This window comes from Papaver somniferum, chromosome 2 (genome assembly GCF_003573695.1).
Source record: "Papaver somniferum cultivar HN1 chromosome 2, ASM357369v1, whole genome shotgun sequence".
Lineage (NCBI taxonomy): Eukaryota > Viridiplantae > Streptophyta > Magnoliopsida > Ranunculales > Papaveraceae > Papaver > Papaver somniferum.
The window spans coordinates 209,381,271-209,404,662 of NC_039359.1; the positions used below are offsets into that span (position 1 = coordinate 209,381,271).

The window sequence follows — 23,392 nt, forward strand, 5'->3', positions numbered from 1 at the left end:
TGAACTGTGTGTCTGTTATACTTGTCTGGATCAATGGTTCTTTTCATTGATTTATTTTTGTTGGGTTTTGTGATCATCATGATTGTTTTGATGATTTCCTCCATTATTCTTCGTCTGTGAAGTTTCTGAGAACCGTCATTATTTGTTTTTGTCCACCTTTTTTGATTTCTCTTTTCTTTATTTGCAATTGTATTAACTCCTTCCTTCTATTTGCTTTTTTAGCAATACCGGGAAAGGTCCGATGAGAAATCCATGCTCCGACTGTTCCACCGGTATTTCTGATGATGATTTTATGGAATCGGTGAGGGTTAGACATCGTCTTCAAAAGTTTCAGATCTCTTTTGCTACTCCTGAGGGTCAGTTTGGTGTTCTTTCGAAGAGCCTTTTTACAGAGAACCCTTGTGGTCCAACGAGATCATTGTGGCAGTGGGCCAACTCGATGCGGGCCCTCGTCTTCCTCTGTACTGTCCGCTGGATCCTTTCCAATACGAGGTATTGTGTAATCTTGACCCTCAGCGAGCTATATTTCAGCCCAATGATAATTTTTATAGGATCGCCCGAGAGTGTTCTCATCGAAGTCAGGGTAAGGTTACCGAGCACCACTAGTGGAAAATTGAAAAAATAAGTCTACCAGAAACGTCTGTTTCTGGGGGCCCGAAATTTGTAGTCTTAATTCTCGAAAAGACTGCTTCTGGGACCCCTGGAATCTATTAGAAAACGTCTATCTTGGACAGTCAACTGATAGGCTGACAGAAACAGACTTTTATATTGAACATATTTTATAAAAAAAATTTGGAAGTGATCCAGCTGAATCCAAATTAAGCTGATTCAACTGCATCACGGTTTTATTGATCAAAAAATTAATTTATTTCAAAGCTGATTAAGCTGCACCGATCAAAAAAAACTAAATTGACAGTAAATCAAAACGAAATTTGCATTAAAAAGCGCCAACAGTCTAAAATACTTTTTCCAAATCTCAAAACTTCATCTACTTAATTTCATATTCCTGTTCCAAGCTAATAAACCAGAAAATCTACACTAAGTTAAGGAGGGACTTCACTATCTATGCCTTCATTTATTAACAAACTGTCTCTAATCAGGTCCATTAAGCACCCAACAAGCTCAACCTCTGTATTTGTATGAAAGATGTTAATCAACATTCAAGTTGCCGTGTCACTCGGGTTTGTTAGCATGTAATCCATGATTACCTGTACATCTCACATGAGAGACAACATAAATGAATCAATTTCACCATTTACATAAATCCTACAAGCCTATAACAAGAACTTATTCAAATGATTGACAGCACACAAATAATAAATCTAACCTGAAAAATATTTAAATGAACAAAGCCGAGGAAAGATACCTTGTGAAGAGAAACTATACTAACCAAACCAAGGAAACTGAAAAATAAACATGAAAATCACCAATGGAAATTTCATGACCTAAACATGATTATGATCAACTTAAATGGTCATCAAAAGGGATATAAATACAGTTACTAATGTTGAACTTATAGTATTAGCACTTACAGTATTATACATCCAAGGCAAGAGAACAACAGGAAGTAATATAATTTAAATGGAAACGAAATACAACAGGAAGGAACTATGGCTCATGTTGGAGCAGAAGACAGATCCTCCCACAAAAAATATAGATTAGCTGACAATCTGCACTTGAGCCAGAAATGCTACTCTTTCTTATGATTGGTTATATAAAACACATAATCCTCAAATGGTACAAAAAATCTTTAGCATGAATCTACTCTTTCTTATGTTGGAGTTGGATGCCTAAAATACTACCAATTGAACAAAATTCACCTGCTTTAGGAAGGCAAAATGTTGAACCCCTATTCATCAATGGAAGAAAATGTATTCTCATTTGTCGTATCTTACTATCTAGCGTAAGAAACTAAATCTACACAATAATAATAATAATTAAGAGATACGAGAGTAAACATGGGGGCCTATCATCTCGACAAGTAGTATCAAACTACTGGAAGATGTAAACAAACATGGTAAACAAGCCACACAGCAGAGTCAAAAAAATTGTCCACACTCATTACTAATCAGTGACCGTACAAGGGATACAAATAGCACTAAGTATATAAAAGCTAAGTTCAAGTACAACATGGAAAGAAAAAAAAACATTTGGAACATATATATGAATTTGAGAACGAGGAGTTACCTTACAACGCTTTCCCTTTCTCAGTTGATCGGATTCAGACATGGTATCATCATAGATTGTAGCTTGACTTTACCCCCTTTTTTATTCTAACAATTAGCAAAACAACATCATTCATTAGCTAAATCTTACCCGAAAACAGAATAATCTTGCAAAAAAATATTCCAACTTAAGTAATTAAACAAACACCTGATATTCGGTTAAGTATTTCAGCATCTTCTCATTCTTCCACACTAGCTTCCTTAAAGAACCTAAAATCCAAACAATACAATTCAAAGACTAACTTTTGAAACATGAGAGCAACCATCAAACATACCACAGATGACAGAATATATACCACCGTTGGAGCATAACCACACATCAACAACAAGAAAAACATAAAGTACACATAAATGGCAGGAGAACCCCTTACAAGCAACTTTCATCCATTCAAGAAATTCCATAACTGAAAAAATGAGAAAAACAGAAAATAACCAATACCAAAATTGAATTACCAGTGACAATATACATGATTAAAATCAATTAAAAAATATCCAAATCCATGTATTTCAACTCCAAATAAGCAAACACTGTTAAGATTAAATAAACCCTAAATTAAGAAATTGAAATCATATGAAGCAATAATGCTTGAATACCTTAGAAGTTGTTGGGAGTTGTTAATCTTTTCACCACCATCCAAACTGGACTTTTTTAGGATTCCCTTTACAGATAGACATCTTAACCTACGAATGATAAACACAAAAAAGTACATCAGTTACAATCTACACAAAATCTAAATGAAAGAATTAGGATTTGCATAACAAAATTAAAGAGGAAAAGAACCCACTTCTTAGATTGTGATCTATAATAATAATAATTTCTCCTCCTTCAACATCTTGTTCAGTAGCTTAATTGTTAGATTCAATAGATTCAACATCTTGTATTGAAAGTCTTGAGTTGAATCTAAAAGGTCATAGAACATCTGATTTAAAATTATTTGATCCTGCTCTTGCATTACCAACGGTATTTTCAGATTGCAACTGGTGATTCAAATCTTAATCGATGTAAACAAGTGCAGAGTTTTCATGGAGGGTTTCAATGATGAATCTGAGTATAAGAAAGACAAGAGAAGACGATGAGAAACCGAGATTGAGATTTTTATTTGGTTTTTCACTCGTTTAGGAATAGGAAATGAGATGGAAAGAGATATCTGAGAAAGAAGTGATAATAAAGGAAGGAAAATATAAGGAAACCTCGGAAGTTCGGACCAGAGAAACTATTTACACCGGCAGACTTAACTATACTCCTTATAGAAACTCTAATTCTTTACCGAACTACTAACCTATATTACGACTTCCACGTAAGCTAGATTTGCTTTTCCGTGCAAAATTATTACCTTCGGAAGCCCAAATTATAAAGTAAGCCCAGGGTAGTCTTAATCATAAATCCCAAGCAGACTTTAAAATGCCATTTTCCACTAGTGCACGAGTTGAATCAGTTCGTTCCTTCTCAGACGGATTTGTACAACTCTGATATTTTTGTGGAGAACTATTGGTGTCAACAGTGCGATACCTTTGACGGTTTTGGAGTTGGGATTTCTAGATCTCGGAGAGCTATCCGAGGTCCTCCGCTTATGACCGATTTAGATCCTCCTATTTCTACTCAGCGTTCTCTTCGTAAGACTCATGATGCCAAGTGGCTTGTTGCTCCTATTCGGATTGTGGGGCCTTACATTTTTGGTTGGGATGAACTTGGCAATGTTCTTCCCGGCCTTCCTGAGATGCACGCCCATCTGCCCTCCTACAAGCCTTGGGAGCTTAAATGGGTCATTTCTCATAGGCGTTCTTCTCAGTCTGATCGGGCTATTAAGGATGCTAAGGTATAAAATACTGTTTTAATATTTTGAAGTATATATACATACCTTGCCCCTGTTGTATGCCTTAGCAGCTGATGATTTCATGTTTTTGGCAGATGAGAAGGGTTGCTGATGGTTCTGGGCCATCTAATGCTTCGACCAATGTGGCAGAGCCTGCCATGGAGGTGGATGTTGGTGCGCTATTTGGTGAAAATGAAGTTTTGGACCTTACTGATGCATTCTTTGATGATTTTGACCAAGCTTTGATGATCCCGTCAATCTCGATGGTGGTGCTTTTGGATAGGAAGTGAGTCTGCCCCAGGCGAGTGATCCCGCTGACAAGGGTGCTCTTCTCGATACGAGTGCTCGGATTGATGATGATGTTAATGTTGGTGGTGTTCTTCCAGTAGTTCCGAGTATAGGTACTCCCGGTGTACCAAACAATTTTGCGAGCGGCTTTCCTTCTGCTCCAGTGGGTCCCTCTAGTTCGTCTTCCACCGTGTTTGGAAGGTCCGAGGCGATGAAGATGTTGTGCTCGGACCAGTATGCTCGACTGAGCGAGGACGACCAAGCTCATATCATGACTTCTTTACCTAAGTCTACTCAGCAGCATCTCGTGCATGCGGTATGTATTGTACACCTTTTGTTTTTGTATTGTTTTTAAGTTTCTGAGTGCCCCAGTTTTGACTGGTGTTGTTGTCCGATGTACAAGAGCAATAATTTGAGGACTACTCGTGTCGCTAGGAAGCGATCCAGGGATTTTGAACAAGAGGTTCAGAATCTTCGTTATGCCGTGACGATGGCTAAGCAGAAAGCCTTGTCTGTTCGCCAGGATAAGAGAGAATTAGAAGGTATTTATTTGTTCCTTCGTTTAAGTTTTTATGTCGTCATAGTAGGTTTAGACTTCTGAACTAGACCCTCTAGTGGTAGCCATGGTCAAACGGTTGGAGGAGCAGATAGATAATGCTAGTCATAGGCATGCTAGAAAACGTATCAGTCTTAAACTCGATGTGAGTGCGCGTCAATGTAAGATTGACTCCTTGGAGCAAGATAATGCAAAACTTCAGGAGGATGTAAATGTACATCGGGATCGCATTGTGGAGCTCCGTGGGCTGTTGGATAAGGCTAAGAAGGTGGCAGTGGAATGCTCGGACGATATAAAGCTCCTTCGACTTCAGAAAGATGAACTTATTGAATGGCATACCAATCATTTGCCTTAATTGGCGCAAGCCGAGGATGATAGGGAGGCATTGAGGCAACTCAAGCGGAATTTTATCTCACTTGAGAGGGAGCGTGATAGACATATGTTATCATGCCCTACTGGTGATGCGGCTATAACTCCTGCTGAAGCAAGGATTACTGCTCTAGACACCGAAAAGATTCAATTAGAACAAAATTTAGCTGCCGTTTTATTTGAGAATGAAGGTTGATCGATGAAAATATTCGTTGTTTACGTATCTATCCTTCATGATATTTCTATCAAACTGACCGTCTCCGTTTGTTTTGCTTGCAGCGGCTCGTAAGCGAAGTGCAGAGTTGGAGAAGATATTGGTGCAAGAGAGAGCTGCTAGGCATAGTCTTGATGAGGAGCTAAATGAGTCGGTGAATCAACATGAAGAAGAGTTGGAAGCTGAGCGCACCGATAAGAATGAAAAGTTAAGCAAACTTCGCGCGGAGTGCAAGGCTTTGGTCACAAAGGTCTGTAAAGCCGATGTGCTTCGTGAGCGTCAACAGGTTGCTGTAGCTGCTGCTGCTAATGTTGCGATCCCACCACCATTCGTCGAGCCCGAGCCTGAGTAAGAGACTCCTGATGCCGAGGATCATATGGACACTGATCAAGGCGCTCCTGATGATGGACAGACTTGATCTTTCCTGCCCTCTTGTACATGTAGGTGTTGCCTTTTAAGGACTTTGAATTTTCTTCTTTTGACCTCTGGTTATCGTCCGAGGGTGTATTAGTAAGCGTTGTTTGGTTGTTTCTCGTGCTCCTTGCGAGACGAAAATACTTTTTTTATCTTTGGGAAGTCCTCAAATGTGGGAGGCTCTTTTGATATTTCCCATTAACTTATCTAACAACATGGCTAGTGATTTCTTTCTTTTATCCTTTTATAGTCTCGTGTTGCTTGTTTTAAAGGATTTTGGTGTATATTCTTGGTCCAACCATGGGTGACATAAACTAGGAGTGATCAATTCCTTAATTGGATAGGTCATCTCTTACAGTGTTGGGATTCAAATATAGCAGACCTTCCTTTCTCCTTCGTTCCTTTGTGGGCTTTTTAATAGTGTCCAGTTTAGGTTATACTTTCCCTTTGAGTGGTCAGATGTTTGAGAATACCCAAAAGGGGTAATTTTATTATCTTCAAAAGAGGGTTTGGTGAACCCTTAGTACATTTGAGGGAGGTTTCATGACCTGTTTACAAGTAGGGATTAGGCACTATTCTCATATGTTGACCTTCTGAGCGTCAGCCTACATGGGCTTTGTGTTGATCTGGGTACTTAGCATGTTATGTGTGCGTTATTGCTTCCCTAATAAGTTTGGGAAGCTTGTGTGCTTCATCATATGCCTCGGCAATGATCGCGCAGGCTCCTCTTCGATTGGGAATCGGTTCCTACGACTCGTAGTGGCATGGTAGGATCTCATGCAGAGTTTTGCTGGCTGAGTCAAATTGTTTCTGATGGGCATACTTGTTGTGTCCTCGGGTATACCTCCAGTGACAGTTGTTAACCCTTTGAGGGACCAAATATGGGTTCTCCTCAGGATTGGTTGGCTTCAAGGGCGCCGTCTCCGAGGTGGTTTTCTTCCTAGGGTTGAGGCCTCATCTATTTGGATTGTTGCCTCAGCTGTTGCGATCGCTTCTGTAGCTGAGGTGAGAACGATCGGGGTCATTTCAGTCATCGATCTATGGATAGTCCGACTGGCCCATGGTATATTGCGTAGCCGATCGCATCTACTGGCTCCCCGTGCGTATGTATTTGTCCGGGTCATATGAGAGATTACTTTGTTAATGGCCCTTTGGGCGCTGTTTCCGCTATCTGGTGCGGTGGTGGTTCGAATGTCCTGACCCACGAGTTTGTTAGTGACGTGATGGTCCGGGTCGTGCCTGTGGGTTGTGTTTTCTGCCCGTATTGCAAAGTGATATTGTATAGTAGCTCGTTGTCATGTGTCACCCCGAAGGGTCTCAACGATGTTGGTTCAACTCTTGGTTAATGGCCAAGGGCTCAGTACTAAGCTTGAAAATTCCAAGGGAGTACGCCTTCGTCTACCAAACTCGTCTTGCTCTAGGTTCATCATCGTTGCTTACTCTAGGCATTTTCCTTTGTAAGGCCAAAGATGTTCTTGCATTCTATCCTTGCTAGTTGGAGATCTGTAACCCGAATATCTATCCATCAGGGATAGCAGTTCACCTGTTGATGCGTCATTTGTGAGTCGGTTGAGTTTTTGTGGACTATTTCGTGAAGAGGTCCCCGCAAGTTCGCTGGTGTCAATGCTGGTTCGCTTGCCTCCATCTATCTCTGACATCCTAGTTATGTCAAATATCGTTGGCTGTGGCATGATTCGTCATAGGTGTATGTGGCCCAATTTCTTACAGACAGCTTGTTGGTGCATTAGTGTCACCTTATGCTCTGTACCAGTTCTCAAATGGTTTTGGCGTTCTCCCGTGTTTCCTTCGATGGTGCCTTCTTCCTTTTCTTTTAGGATAAGGGCGGTTTCATCCTCTGATTGGAGGTTAGATTCGTGTTCAACCTCATCGGGGAGGTTCTGTGATTGCGATAATGGCCAAGTAGGCGACCCCGAGGTTATAGCGTTGCACGAGGCTGGAGCATCGTCCGAGCATTTTGGCGCATTAGTTATTGTTATGTTGTCATGAATTTCAACCAAATTATTGTCATTTCTGGACCTCCTTGCTTGTGCCTTTGGGAGTTTACCTTATTTTCGCCGTTCTGGACGTCCATCTTGTAGCTGTATTTTGCCTCTCCAGAGTCTCCAATAATTTCTGCAACTCCTTCGGGCGTAGGGAATCTTAGCCTTTGATGGTAGGTCTAGGCCACTCCTTTGATCCCATGGACCCTGGATCGCCCGACAATAGCTGTGTAGGGCGATAGTACATCTACCACGCAGAAAGTAGTTAAGGTGAGGATTTTTCCCACAAGGATTTCTAATGTCACCTCGCCCCTTGGGCGGGTTGAGGAGCCGTTAAAGCCAAATATGTTGTAGGTAGAGGGTATTAGGCAATCGTCTCTAAGGCCCATCTGTTTAAATGTTTCATAAAACAGGATCTCGACGGAACTACCTCCGTCGAGTATAATTTTGGGCATTGCCCAAGGGAACGCCTTTGGTCTTTCTTCCTCGCCTTCGCATTCAGGAAGAGCTATGGCCATCGTGACCACTAGTGGGTCGTTGTGGTTTTGTCCTCCATCAGGTACCTCCGTGGATGAAAAGCTGATAGGTAATTTTATCCACTCCCCAATCAGGGGTTCTCTAGATACACTGAAAACTTCATCACCTTCGAAGTTTCGCTTGTGAATTCATCTTGTAATATTTGCTTCAGGTGTGGGGGCAACGATTGCCGAGTGCGATATTGTATTGCACCCTAGATACTGCGCCTCACGAGGGATCTCCACATGATGTATGGGTGCTCCAGCTGCGAGTGGGATCACTGGTTGTGCGATGTACTCTTGAAGCTTGCCTTCATCGTCATATCTTGTACCATCTTCTTCGAGTCTCTACACGAGTCTGTCGTGTGGCTATGGAATTGATGGAACTCGCAGAAGTCAGTTTTATTTTTGGCCCGCTCTGGCTGCTGACCTCTGTTCCACGGATAAGTGATTTTTATGTTTTCCGTCGATCTTCTTGAGTATCTCGGATATGGGAGTTTTTAGCTTCGTGTAGACTGGGTCTACGAACTTTCCCTTCTTTTGCTGGGCCTGGTCTCGCCCTTTCCATACCCCAGTCCAATGTTTATCGAACTGGGTTGACCCGTTGTTGGATCGCCCTGCTCCTTGGGTTGGCGCCTAATGGTTCTTTTCACCAATTTTCATAAGTACCGTCTTGAAGTTCTTCCAGGGCTACATAATCCTCTTGGATTTCTCTTAACTTTCCTAAATTCTTTGGCATGGTTTCGTACATGCGGACGAATATAGGGTCTATCTTCGAGTCGCTTTCTACTGCATGCGCCATTCGGGGTAAAAGGCGCCAAGCTCCTTCTTTTGATGGGATTTGTGTTTCGTTAACCTCCTTTTGCTTTTCCTTTAGATCTATGTACTCTTCTTGATACTCCCTCAATTCATTCAAATATAATGAGTTTATGATTATGAATATTTTGGTGTAAAAGAGATCAGTCGGGATCAGGGCGTTTACAAAATCCAAAATAAAATTCTTCTCATCTACTCTTCCAGCGAGCTCACTACATACAATCCTCCATCTAGTCACCAGACTTAGCAAACTTTCTCCAGGTCTTCGTCTTAGGTTAAACAAGGTTTTGATTCCTGGTCTTATCATATTATTACTGATATAAGTTATCAGTAATATCCTCTGCAAATCACTGAATGAGGAAATAGATCTTTATGGTAATCCATCAAACCAAGCCAATGCTTCTCCCGTCAAATTCGCAGGAAAATACTTACACATCATCGCATTATTTCGTCCCCACTTCATCAATGATAAAGTGCACTGCTTCAAATGTTGTACTGCACTTTCTGTTCCGCTGAATATGCTTCCAAAGGTTGGCAACATGCATCTTTCATGGATTCCCACATGCAATACTTCGTAAGTAAATGGGGATTTATCAGCCTCCTCTATTGCTTCTGCTAATTGTACCCTTTCTCCTCTTCTCAAATTATTTATCAGCGTCCTCATATCTCGCAATTCGTTTAAAAACTGCTTGATTCAAATTTCCACCGCCTTCCTCGCGTACACTTATTATTTCTTCTTCGTGTCTTCTTTCGTCTTCGTGTCTTCTTTCTTCCTCGTATATCCTTTCTTCTTCGCGTCTTCTTTCTTCTTCGAATCTTCTCCTCTGATCCTCCCATCTAGTTTCTTCCAACGCTCTCATCATCTCTTTTTCTTCGTTATTCTCTCTTCGGCGTCTCCTCATTCGTTCTCTTCTTTCTTCGTCTCTTTTTTCCTCATCTTCATTATTTTCGAGTACATCATCTCTCATATGTAAATTCCTCCTCGCTGATGAACTTATTCTCGTCCTTGAGTATGAATCTCCTGCTCATGAGTCATTGATTGTTATTTCTTCATTGAGTTGACAATTTTCCTGCATTAAAGTAGCTTTCTGTCTTGCGAGTCTTGTTCGTTGCTCCACCAAATCCCTTTCTCTTTCTCTTTCCTGACGAAGTGTCTCCCTTAATTGCTCCAAGGTCATATTTTGTTCATTGATATTTTATTCCCTTTCCTCATGAACTGGTTCTTCTCCTACAACAGTCTCGGTATCAGTAGTATGGACCGATCCTTCGAGAAAGTTGTTTCCGGCAGGACCACCGTTCTGCTGCCCAGTCATACCACACCTTCCTACTGCAGATGATGTTTCTCCTATCTTCATTCTTCCTCCTCTTCTTGCTTCTAAACGTTTGCTTTTTCTTGCTGCTATTATGTGTTTTGCTCGATTCAGTACTCTTGCCATTAATCAGCTTCAACTGATACTTACGAATTAACTCTTGATTCACCGAGTTGTTTATGATCCTTAACTAATGAAGTTAAGTTATCTTTGCTATGAACCCTAAGATAAATTTTCCTTTTAAAATTTCAATGAAATTTTCAAGATAAAACTCAAAGATTACTCTATCTCTTAGATCTCAGATACAAACAAAACTTCTAAGATTTGTAAAACCATACTTTTCGTGAGGAATAACTCGTTAAAAAAATTTAATAACAAAACTCAAGAACAACTTCAACTCCCTCTCTTTAGAACGGTCTGACCTTGGTTACTAATTTTCATTTCGTAACGGCTTGATTTTGTTACGAAAGCTGTTACAACCACAGATTAGTAACGGTAACATGTTTGTTACGAAAATTTGCTACACCCCCTTTTGTAATGGTAGATTTGTGTTACAACCCCATTTAGTGACAGAAATGAAAGTTACTAAATGCAAAATATGGTGTAGTGACTGGAAATCCATTGGTACACCCGAGATAATAATTACAACAATCCCATGACATGTTTAAGAGAATAAATCAAAGTTATTCTTTATTGAATCTATGATGATGATGATATTACAAGGTATATGAACTCACCAGAACTCTCACTTGCTTCCTATCAACATAACCTCTCCCATTAAAAATTATCGAACCCCTTTTACAATCATCTAAGGTCTCTATTTATAGGAAAACTACATAATGGAGTACAACTCATTTTACTTCGCCAGAAATCACACAATTCACATGAGTCTACTTTACACTTCGCCCAAATCGTTTTCAATAAAATTTTCCCATCTCTTTCGCCGATAATTTCGGTAATTTGTCGCTACAAGTGTCCTGGTTTCTTGCTCAATAATTTATCTTCGTCTAGGGCTATTACTCACTTCGTTAACTATCACCTCATTCAGTCATCTTTATCTCGCCTTCTGATTATCTCGAGATGTGTCTTCTTATCATGTATTTCGCGGATCTATCTTCACAGGAAAGAATCCATACTTCACAGATCCTATATTCGTAAAAGTAACTCTGACAGCTGATTTGACTTATCTGACAGCTGATTTAACTTATCACTGTCATTCATTTTTGAGATTAGTTGAAGGATCCTTTGGTGAGATTCATTCGTCCATTTCGTGCCATCTCGTTTGACCACGTGACGAGTAGTTTTTCTGTACCTACAACTTCTATACATATTATTATTATTTTAATACAAATTTGTACAGTTGATGATTAAAAATCAGTAGTCGGCGGGACTTGTTCGAGCGCACATCTCATTTTAGACCCCCAACTGAATAGCCATAGTGGAAAAGTGAGTTTTCCCATCTACCTGACAAAAGAAATTATTTGACAGTTTCCATAGGAATAGCCCTAATAACTCACAAAAAGCCTAACAAAATTAAAACTCTTGCCATAATTTTTTCTTGCTATTACTAATCGCTTCCCTACTCCAATAATTTTCTCCTGCAAAAATGATCTGATACTATACATAAAATATATATGTATATAGGTTCTTTTAAGGTTTTATTGCATTTTGCTTTACCTACAATCTACTAGTGAACCACTGATTAACTAAAGTTCAAATTGTGATATCAAACAAAGGTGAGCTGTTGTTATTGATTGTTAGCTGGTACCCATAGGTATATAGATAGGATGTTGATGTTCATATTCATATGTAACTTCTATCAATTTGTTTATGCGTAACAAAGATAAAGTGGAATATATGAGGTTTATGGTCTTGAGATGAGTTGCAGAAGGTTGGTTACGAACAATATTTCCCGAAACCAAGAATATGGTCGACTGGTCGTTCAAACACTGCTTCAGTCACATGGAGGAAAAAGCAGGGTTAGTTTCACGGAGAGAAGCAGAGAGATAAGAGTTTTTTTATACGAATTTTATGAGTATTAATACCATTATAGACATTGGCTTGATTTATTCATCCGTGATTGAATAAAAACATCGGATTTATTGATCCATCGCTGAGTGAAATTTTGAACAGTAATGTCGAGAAGCATATGATGAAATATACAAATATGATACTGTGCGACTGACTAGAATATAGCCTTAAACAACCATAACAAACCGATAGTGGCTAGTAGCTGTGGGAATAAACGTCATCACGACTAACACTTGACATACTTAGAGAGCCATTTTAACGTGTATTCATGAGCCTTTTCAGCTTGCTTGACAGCTTCTTTATTTCCGATGTCATATTTCAAAGTCCAGCCGTGATCAACCCCTTTAAATGTCTTCACAATGCTGTCTACCTGTAAGCAAAACACAACCTCCTCTGATTAATTCGAATAAATCTCATCGTACAACATGCTGAGAGTCTGATAATATATACAACAGTTTTTGCAGTCATGCATCATCAGATACATACAACATGTGTATAATTTTGATTATCTCGGGTTTTTTAAACTTCTTCATTTTATTTTTTTTAAAATGCTGGAGACTAGTTGTCGAGTTTAGCTCCTAGAATAGAAATGGGTACCTTGATTTCTGCAAAAATCGGATAACTTGTAAAACGAACGTTCATACTCGTTCGGGAATTAATTACTAAAACAAAAGAAGAAACATATGCGAGAAACATCTTCAAAGACAATCAGAGGTGAAACTCATCAAAGACGAGATTAACAGAAAGAAACCAACTCGTGACATTTACATATCCTTGATATCATCAACGATAACACGCGAAGGTTGCATCATTGCAATAGCTTTGAGATCATCAGATTTTGTTAGTTCTCCGACTACCTTTCCTGTGATGAATTCAGAAGACATCTTATTCGGGTTGATAATACAATTGCAGTTTTGTAAACGATGTCAATCAAGTTAAGGAAAATTTATATATACGTAAACGTAAATAAGAGATTAGAGCCCATGCGTGGGATATATGCTAATGATCACGTATGTCAAGTGTTCGTGGAATTTAACTTCCAAATTGATCGAGTCTGTATAAGCTAATGCTCACGTATTCACCACCTACATTTACATTTACTTCCAAGTTTCTTTTTCGAATGAAAAGGTTATATTAAAAGAAAACCCGAGCCAAGAACAAGTTACATCAAGATCAAACCAAGCCTCCACACAAAAGAATCGGGCCTGCAAACTAAAATACACTCTATGTAGAAGAAAGCTCTACACTGCAACCAATGCCGGCGGTTTGCAATATACTGCAGGTGTGAAAACTATGAAAACAGACACCAAACTTCTCTCTAAACCTGAATTCAAAGTGACTGCAGATCAAAGCACAGATACTACAGCAGTTGATTGGGAACAAAGCCTGCATCACATTTACTCCAAAGTTAACTAATGGTGCGCACGAGTACCATGGCTAAGTACAAAACTAGCTAGTCTACATTAAAATAGTTGTGTTTTTTTTTAATTTTTTTATTTTGGTATGCTAGCAAGATTGTTGTAGGTGTACCAAATTACACGGAAATCGGGTGATATAATAGTTTTGCTTAGCAAGTGGTTACATGGTGCCAAAAACTATTGGTTTAAACTTCTAGAAAATAATGTCAGTAATTTCCAAAAATGATATCAAGACATCGGTATTTCTAGTTTTCATTTTCTTTTTCTGTTTATGATGATTTTAGTGACAGACAAGGAAGTTATAGTTTCATTTTATAAGAAAGAGTAGTACAGAGTACAGACACAGATTATTTATTTACTGAGACTAGTGTCGGTGATTACAGGACGATCAACGCATGGATGAACACCACGTATTACAATCTTAAGTAAGTAAACTGACAGTAAGAATAAAAGGAAAAGATGTCGCTGTATACTGTAATCAACCCACTTATTTATTGGTCTTCGTATTTTGACGCTTTAGCATAGCATCATAATTTGATTTCGATTGAACTTATAACTTGCTAATATGTCCCACCTGTGGTTTAACAACATATTTCACGAGACCGGGAATATGGATATTCATCATATAATCTTTCCATTCTATGTGTTCCGGGTTGAAATCAAATAACTCTGCATCTCCAAGTTTTTTCGTCCACCCTCTCAATTGATCAACGGCCGAAGTACTAAAACTACAAGCCAAAAAATTCAGAGATTACAACACCAATAAATATCCGAATATCAATTTGAATTATAAATTACTTACGTTCCTTTGAAGAGTACAAAAGGTTCATAAATTTCAGCTAACCGTTTTGCAGATCGAACTTTTTGCTCCTTCGCAAGAAAAGAAGGAAGAAGAAGAAAAGGCATTAGTTTGCATCAAATAAAAAAACAAAAGAAAGAAAAGGCATTAGTTTAATTGTCTCATCCTGAACAAAATTGATTCTAGTGTTGATATAACCTATTCATAGATTAATAGTTTTTATTTACTTACCTTCATAGATACCACGTAATTGTTATAGATGTGCCGTTGGAAGCTAGACATGGTAGGGAAGTAAACAGGCTTAACAATTTCATCAATATCTCCACCTATCAATGGATTCTTGCTGAAATAATCGTAAGCGTATTCTAATAGTTTAACCATCCTCGTTGGCTCTCTATGTGCAGAACTACCTATATGGTAGATAATATTGTTGTCACCATCAGAGTAAATACGAAAGTTGGTTTTTGCATACACTATTGCTACTATTATAGCATTCACCACCATATCTCCTGGGATCTGTTTTATTAAATTATAAAGAGTTTTCGTTAATAATTTGACCATTGGATCTGATTAAGGAAAAAAGGGGAAAAAAAACTGTAAAGTACGATTTGATCTGCTTTCACCGGAGCTAATTAGGCTAAACTTACAATGTCCGAGAATGATTCAGAGTCCCCAAGAAAACAAGGTAACTTCCCTCTGCCAACGCTAATTACCATGGGGTCGATTGTTCTGCAGAATTAAATGCAATAAATAATGCTTATGGTTCAGGTTCATCATCAGCTGAATTGATCAGTTTGGAAAAAAAAATGTTGGACTTTTACATCTTGGTGAATAAAATAATAAAAGTGAAGGAAAACGTAGGTTTATCATATTTATTGGTTAGATCACGGGTATCTAGGGAAAATGGCTGGTTCCAAATGGTTTGCATTGTTGGTATTCTAATTCCGTTTGAATCTGAATTCACTTCATTGATGGGAATGTATTACTATCAACAGGTTTAATAGAGCTTAGAAGGGTGCCATTCTATCCATAAGGTTAAGGTAGAGTGTATAGTGTTAACTTGACATACTTGAAACCTTCTATCCATCCAGGAAATGGTTCTTTGTAAGTACCAGTTACTGCTGTAGGCCTTACAATAATAAGAGGAAAATTTCTTTTTAAACGTCCACCAAGTATAATTTCTCCCAATGCCTTTGTAAACGAGTATGCGTTTGTCCATCCATATAATTTAGCTCTGTTCACAACACCATGAAAGAAACGTTGTGGACCAAGTAATCTCAAATTTGTTTATAAAGTTAAATCAGTACTCTTTACCTACCTTTCAAGTCCAAGTTCTTTCAGTGCTGCAGTTTCTTCTTTCTTCGAGACTTGTTCACTTTTGAGTTTATCCAATCTGCATTGAATCAACTTCTTTTCTTCGTGAATAATTTTCAGGAAGTTTGAGGATTCTTTCAGTGTTTTACACAGAGGTTTCTCTAGTATAACTCCAGGTGTAGTCTCTCCAGTACATACAAAAGCTATACAACCATCAACAATCATAGCCACGTGCATAGTTTAGTTTTAAACGTGCAAGAATAGGCGGTATTACGTATTGGCGATTTTTGGAAAACGTGTACAAGAACTTATAAAATAAAATAAAATAAAATAAAAATAACGTGTACAAGATACTATTATTTTGATAAGCGTCATACGAAAAATGCATGCGGTTCTCACAAATTAATTTCCACAAAAGTGGATCCCGAGACATAAATACATTTGCATTATACAAAAGTTTACCTGTAGATACATGAAGAACGATCTCTAGGTTCTCACACTTTTCTGCAAAATCCAAAACATGCTTAGCTCCCATTGTGTTCACTGCCAAGGCCACATCGTACCTAATCAATAATATTAGGGAACAAAAGTCAGCATGATCGACATGTACACGAGTTTGTGCCTACTCCAAAAGAATTCGTTAACGAATATATACCTTTCAATGAAATTTGTGGTTGCAGCAAAATTGACAACAATATTGATGTTTTTATGCATCTTAGTTTCCAAATCAGGATGTGTAATTCCTAAGTTTTCTAAACTGACATCTCCAAAAATTGGTGTCACCTTTTTGGATATAAATGATTGGAACCCAACACCATGTTTATTTCTTAACACTCTGAATAACTCCTTCCCTGTCACCTGCAAAACCAAATCAAGCTAACGTTATATTCATTAAGTTAATTTACTTAGTTTATTGACTAATACTAACAATCATCTATTAGTAAAGGAAAACCAATGTTAATCAATTGAATTTTGTACACACATCCTTATTCAGACGCTGAGTAGGAGATGATGCATCAGCAGCTCTTAAAAGAAGAAACAAATGTTTCACATTAGGTTGAACCCTAAGTAACTTCTCCACAAACACTGCATACACAATTTGATCAAAGCTTAAGGATATGATTAAGAAGATAAAGAATAACAGATGAAAACATAAAAGACACACTGCCTGTTAAAAATTGTTGCGTTGATGATTGTTTATTAATTACATACATTTTGATAGAAACCCAGTAGAACCGGTGACAAAGATGATCTTGTTCTCAAATGATTGAGCAATTCCATTCAATTTCATTGTTTAATATTTTTTAGTTAACCTAAGTTTTCTACTCTTAAAACTTAAAAATAAATGTAGCTATATATTTATAGCAAAAATATGAGAGCTACCCCTATTAATAATTGTACGTCATTAGCAAAGGACCATGTTTTTTTGGATTAGCTCTTCACGATTTGACACAGCTACAACCTACAAACACTATGCCGCATAGTCTATGCGGGAGGGTATGTATTTAAACTATTTTGGACCATATATTTTTAAGTGGTAATATGGAGATATAATGAAGGTCACTGAAAGTTTCAAATAAATTTATTTGTTGGTTGGATTCAGCCGCAAACAACATTAAAAGGACATTTCTTGGTCTAATAGTTGATCCGGCTTGAATAATCTTAAGTAAGTTTCTGTAGAAATTTTCCTCACCAGCAAAGCAATTGGGCGACTATCACAAGATGATGCCATTTATAATGTTTGTATTTCTTGAATTTTTCTTAGTGTACTCCACTTTGTTTGTATTTCTTGAATTTTTCTTAGTTTACTCCACTTACTAAGTGTAGACATAACAACTGCAAGGTTAGTCATGCCAACTATTAGAAAAAGACTTCTCTATGGGAGAATTAGCAAATTAATGGAAGTCAGAGCTTTTCCTTAGGTTTTTGTTTGTATTTTTCCGTGTATGTTAAAAAACTGTGAAGGTTAATTGTAAAGTTATACTGTATGAGATTTGTTCTTAGGAAAATTTACATATCGGGGTAATCGTGGGGTCACATCACATGGCAGCTCTTGGATCATGAGGTTGTTTGTTTCATGCAAGATATTTTAAGTCAGGGAATCAAGAACAAAAGTTCAATGGTGCGCTCTATCAACTTTCCCCTCTGTTGTAGCCTTTAGGAATGACCTGATGATGAGGTTTGTCCCCTGGATTACCCGTAAACCAATCGATTGCAAGGAATCTGCCTCGATTATTTCTGCTCCCAATGATCAAAATCGAAGAATCCCTACCCCATGAATTTGTCCGGTGACTTGGTTTACCTGAAACCCTGTCTGCTTCAGTGATAATGTTGAGTAACCATTCAGCAGCCCAAGGATCGTACTTTTCTTACCCATAGATATTGAACCCTGATCTGATGTTATGCATAAAAAATATATACGTGTAGATTCTTAGAAGGTTCTATTGCATTTTAAGTGCTTTACCAATCAATCTAGCTACTAGTCAGTCACTTATTAGCTAAAGTTGAACTTGTGATACAAACACAGTGAACTGTTGTTATTGATTGTTAGTTGTAACCGTAGGTATCACACACAAGCTTCTTTCATATATTTGGATTAACGGAAAATACAATCAACAAACTTTTAAAAACAACAATTTGAAAAGCTACCTTAAACAAAAGTTTTTTCATTATGGAACGTAGATAACTCCCGCAAAGCCATGCAGCAACTCAAATTAATGGCCACATATTTTAGTTCAACATTTCATTCTTAGTTCAAATACAACCAGCTACTCAACAGTACTCGCAACTCTTTTCTCACCTCCATTTCAGGCATATATATATGCATGACGCTGCCACTTATACACCTATATACGTGCAAATATACGAAGTTTTTGGTGATGACGATGATGGGTCGTAATTACACTTCAACCAGTGTTCTAGACCAACAACAGCAACAATGCAGATTGAGCTTGTTAGCTTATCTCCTTGTAAAGTTTCCTTGATTGCAAAGAGTGCATCTTTGATCAGATCATCACGGGTAGAGTTGGCAAAGGACTCAAATTTGCGTTCCAAACAAGTTTTAGAAGATTGTGAGCGAGCCCCAATAGCAAAGGCATGGTATTCGAAGTAGTTCCCACTTGAGAAATTGTAGTAGAGTTGTTCTCCTGATTCATCCAACCCTGCAACAAGCAGACCAACACCATATGGACGTTTCCATGACCTCTGGGTGCAAACCTACAACAAAGAGAATTGATAATACTCAGTTCATTGTCCATAGAGAACCCTGTTATGCAAGACTTTACAAGCATAGTTTGTACTCAGTTCATTGTCCATCGTTTAGTTTATCAAAACTAAGAGAAATCAAGTTAATCATATATAACGATCATACTAATATGACTACTATGTCCATATGACAACACAAAGATTAAATAAAATGCAGCTCAACAAAGAAATCTAAAGATACGAAATAATAGCTGGTCATAAGATGGAGGTTCACTAACCTGCCAAGGGAACGAGGGAAGTATGTCGTATTAGCAAACAAACATGTTCAAGTACCCATATTCAAGTACCCTTAGCAAGGGTAGAATTAAAATTTCACATCTGGAAAGGAAGATTAATCATTTAAAAGGCAACATCACTGATACCCATTCCATGAGAAAGGTTTAATGAGCAACAGTACAACTCTCGCGATGTAACAAAGCTAATTAAGTAATTATTCATAGGAGTAATTGGTTATTCCTTACAACAAAAACTTCGTGATATCAATATCTGTGAATGTAATATGTATGCATTTAGGTCATGTGAGTTTACTACTAACTGTAATCTTTGGGTATGTACGAAACACTAATAGATGCTGAGAGGTACTGCTTTATAAGGTCACTAAACTTAATGTTCATCAACAAGATTATAGAATGAGAAAAATGATTAGACCTAAGCTAGCATATAAAAAATTTCTAAAGAATGATAACCAAATGAAAGAAATTTCAGTAACATGCAAAAGAAAGTATGTTTCATCTATGCAAGGAATACATGTATGTATATGTATGAGTTCATCAATATCTACAATCAGTTTTTCATACTGCTCTACAATTGGAACGTATACTACATGAGGGACATAGCAGTAAGCATATCATGTACACGTACCAGATGTAGTTGTATCTTCCTAGTCAGTTGAGTCTCTCATACACTGTTTTCTTTAAGAGGGCAGTGAGGTCTCCATGAAGAGGAAGGAACTATTATGCAAATTCTATATGGCTCTGATTTTGAACGTATGTTGTCTATATATTTAAGTGTATCGTTAAACTCCTGCAAATAGAGTTTTGAATGATCAGAAACCCAAACTTGTACAACATAGCATTCTCTGATGACATGAAATAGTAAATGAAGAAAAAATAATGGATACGATTTCTGTAAAATGGATAGAAAACAGGTGCATCCTCAAGGAAATACCTTTGTGTAGCTTCTGGACGCCACTTTGCCGTGACTTGTTTAAAGACACCATTAACATCATAATTTAACATCATAAACGTCTCATCATAATTAAGACATAAATGAGCAAAGGAGAGAATGACTCGGACACCATCACTTAACCTTTTCGCAATTAGTACACTTAAAACACCCACGAAGAACACCTTTAGGAAGGCTTGGCCTCGGAGGAAGATGCTGACAATAAAGAAAAAAAATATTCAGATCACAAATATGTGATTATAGTGAATTTCATTATGTGAAGGCCAGTTAGATTTTTCGAAATTTCAGTACAAGGATGAACCTAACGAGGTTGTCGATCTGTAGATTCCTCATCCGAGTTATCACCTAATTTACTGTAGTGTACCCATGGTCTGTAGCTAAGAGATCTCTTAAGCCTCAAACACTCATTTGCACCCGCAAAGACCATATTACTCATCAAAACTTCACCTTTATCCATCTTCTTTAGAATGACGGATGTAAGTAAGACAAAACCTGGTGGAGCCGACAGATCAACTTTCTCTTCTTTGATAGAAACTCATTTTTATTCAACCCCCATCGATGCTGCACATTACAAGAACGGTAAAATGTAAACTCTTTATGTACATTGAGACCATAGAAGCAAAATGTATACTGACAAACCAAACTACAAACACTCACTATAGGGTAATGCAGAAATAACGAGTATGTGAATTTATCCATCAAACTTCGTTGTATCATAGATCTTATCACAGTTTCTCTGGATAAGAAACAAAAGCACTGAGGTTTAAAAAGATTAAAAAATGAAATTCCCTGCATATCTTGCTACTGAGGTGCAAATCAGAAGCCAATGTGTATGTATCGAAAGAAGTCAATACCAATTTTTCAGGTCATTCATTAACTAACAAGTTAGTGTTTTCTCAGTTTTTAAAATGTTATGAGCTTAAAGTAAATGATTAATCTAACTTCTTGTTATTAAGTTCCCTCTCAAACCTCAACACTTCTACATAATACTTCTCTTTCTTTATACCATGTTATATAATCCCCCTCCTACATGTAATCAGTTCTTGCGCATTAGACTTCTCTTTCTTTCTACCATGTTCTAATCCCCTTCCTACATGTAATCAGTTCTTGCGCATCAGATAATGTATGGTGATTTTATGCTGTTGAAGTTAGCAATGATCACATGGCAAACCAGGAAACACTATATCATTGAGTCTATATATTTCAGTACACTTTGAACAATTCCAAAACAATGAACGAGCATAACAACTACATATACAAATCAAAGTACAGCAAAACTAACTAGCTGCATAACACAAGAATAGCTAGTTCTAGTCCACCTTCATAAACAACTAGCTAATCTTTAATCAACCAGACACTGAAATTTCAATCTACAAATATTTGATTCATTCTCATAAATAGACTTAAAGGGTCATAAGCAGATAAATTTTCAAATCTGAAAACGAAACTAGCTGCATAACGTGAACCCAAGATCTGAATCTATAACAAGGATCATAAGCAGATGAGCTAAGTTCAAAAATCTAAGAACCCACAAACCCTAGAAACCAGTGAAACAAAAGATTAAAAAAATCTATCCAAATCCCTAGCTCCGTAGTCATAAATAAATTTAAAATCGTGAATCAAATTAAACAACCTCATTTGATCTCTAATCGTGAATCGAATCAAACAAATTCATTCGATCTATGCAAAAACAAGTTTTACCAGTTTATAATTATTGACCATCAATCACGAAAAAAAAAACAAATCAGATAAATCTGACGAAAAAAAATCAGAGATTTCAGATGAAAAAAGTCAGAATGATGTTTGGTGAATATCTTCCACAGAATACTTGTGGAGATAAAACTCTTATTTATATTTAGAGATAAACTCAAATACAGTTACAGAATAAATCAAAAGTTGTTTTACAAAATGAAAGACTTGAACTAGTTTCTAGCTAACAAGAAGACCGGCTTAAAAGCCTATTGACTAGTGCTGTCACTTTTGGTTACTGACTGACTGAGTTGAGAGTCTTGAGGAAGACTCTCTGCAGTATGCTTAACACCGTCCCTCAAGTTGTACTGGAGTTGACGAATGTGCAACTTGTGTCTGATGAACTGAAATCTTGGAGAGGATAACCCTTTAGTGAAGATATCAGCTAGTTGATCACGACTGCTGACAAACATAACATGTAATTGCTTGCGGGCAACTCTTTCTCGGAAAAATTGATAGTCAATCTCAATGTGCTTCGTACGAGCATGGAAAATAGGATTAGCAGCAAGATACGTTGCTCCAATGTTGTCACACCAGAGAGAAGGTGTTGGAGTTGCTACACCTAACCCAACAAGTAAAGACTGAATCCATATAAGCTCAGAGGTAGCTATTGCAACACCTCGATATTCCGCCTCAGTGGATGATTTTGAAACAGTTTTCTGCTTCCGTGCATTCCAAGAAACAAGATTTCCTCCAAAGTAGATACAGTAGCCAGAAGTGGATCTCCTGTCATCTAAACTTCCTGCCCAGTCTGCATCACTGTATGCATGTAGTGTATAATCACCACCAGGTGTAAAAAACAGCCCATAGTCTATGGAGTGCTTCAGATAGAGCAAGATACGTTTAACCAGCTCCCAATGTTCTATATAAGGCTCATGCATATACTGACAAGCTTTATTGACAGCTACAGAGATGTCTGGACGTGTAATATGAAGATACTGCAGTGCACCAACAACACTGCGATAGAGTGTAGGATCTGAAAACTTTTCAGAACCAACCTTCTGTATCTTAACGTTGGCTGCCAGAGGAGTGTTCACTGGTTTGATGCCATCTAGATTTGTGCGCCGCAGTAGATCAGAGACATATTTCCTTTGTGAAAAGACTAAGGATT

At 37.8% G+C, this 23,392-nt stretch overlaps 2 protein-coding genes and 1 long non-coding RNA gene across 8 annotated transcripts; all 3 read right to left on the reverse strand.

Annotated features, from left to right (window-relative positions):
- Nucleotides 1–912: 912 nt before the first annotated feature.
- LOC113354475 lies at nt 913–3,449 on the reverse strand. 3 transcript variants are annotated; one of them, XR_003361898.1, is made up of 6 exons: nt 3,011–3,449; nt 2,820–2,906; nt 2,597–2,629; nt 2,374–2,435; nt 2,188–2,273; nt 913–1,208 (listed from the first exon to the last, which is right to left on the reverse strand). It is a non-coding gene; the product is annotated as an uncharacterized LOC113354475 (long non-coding RNA). The 3 variants fall into 3 exon arrangements; XR_003361896.1 differs by having other exon boundaries at nt 2,522–2,629; XR_003361897.1 differs by lacking the exon at nt 2,597–2,629.
- Nucleotides 3,450–14,254: 10,805 nt separating this feature from the next.
- On the reverse strand, nt 14,255–17,412 carry LOC113350384 (probable fatty acyl-CoA reductase 5). 2 transcript variants are annotated; one of them, XM_026594507.1, is made up of 10 exons: nt 17,296–17,412; nt 17,066–17,169; nt 16,739–16,941; nt 16,546–16,646; nt 16,088–16,286; nt 15,839–16,003; nt 15,417–15,498; nt 15,001–15,285; nt 14,773–14,840; nt 14,255–14,698 (listed from the first exon to the last, which is right to left on the reverse strand). In XM_026594507.1, the coding sequence occupies exons 1-10, from the start codon at nt 17,372–17,374 to the stop codon at nt 14,521–14,523; spliced, it is 1,464 nt and encodes a 487-aa protein (XP_026450292.1). In that variant the 5' UTR covers nt 17,375–17,412; the 3' UTR covers nt 14,255–14,520. The 2 variants fall into 2 exon arrangements, with proteins under 2 accessions (XP_026450292.1, XP_026450293.1); XM_026594508.1 differs by lacking the exon at nt 15,839–16,003.
- A 1,363-nt stretch (nt 17,413–18,775) lies between these two features.
- On the reverse strand, nt 18,776–22,270 carry LOC113354477. 3 transcript variants are annotated; one of them, XR_003361900.1, is made up of 6 exons: nt 21,190–22,270; nt 20,834–21,093; nt 20,515–20,727; nt 20,209–20,370; nt 19,566–19,665; nt 18,776–19,299 (listed from the first exon to the last, which is right to left on the reverse strand). XR_003361900.1 is itself a non-coding variant. In XM_026597801.1 (4 exons), exons 2-4 carry the CDS (start codon nt 20,863–20,865, stop codon nt 19,089–19,091), a joined length of 456 nt encoding a protein of 151 aa, XP_026453586.1. In that variant the 5' UTR covers nt 20,866–21,093; nt 21,190–22,270; the 3' UTR covers nt 18,776–19,088. The 3 variants fall into 3 exon arrangements, 1 of the variants encoding a protein (XP_026453586.1); XR_003361899.1 differs by lacking the exon at nt 19,566–19,665; XM_026597801.1 differs by lacking the exons at nt 19,566–19,665; nt 20,209–20,370.
- Nucleotides 22,271–23,392: the final 1,122 nt, after the last annotated feature.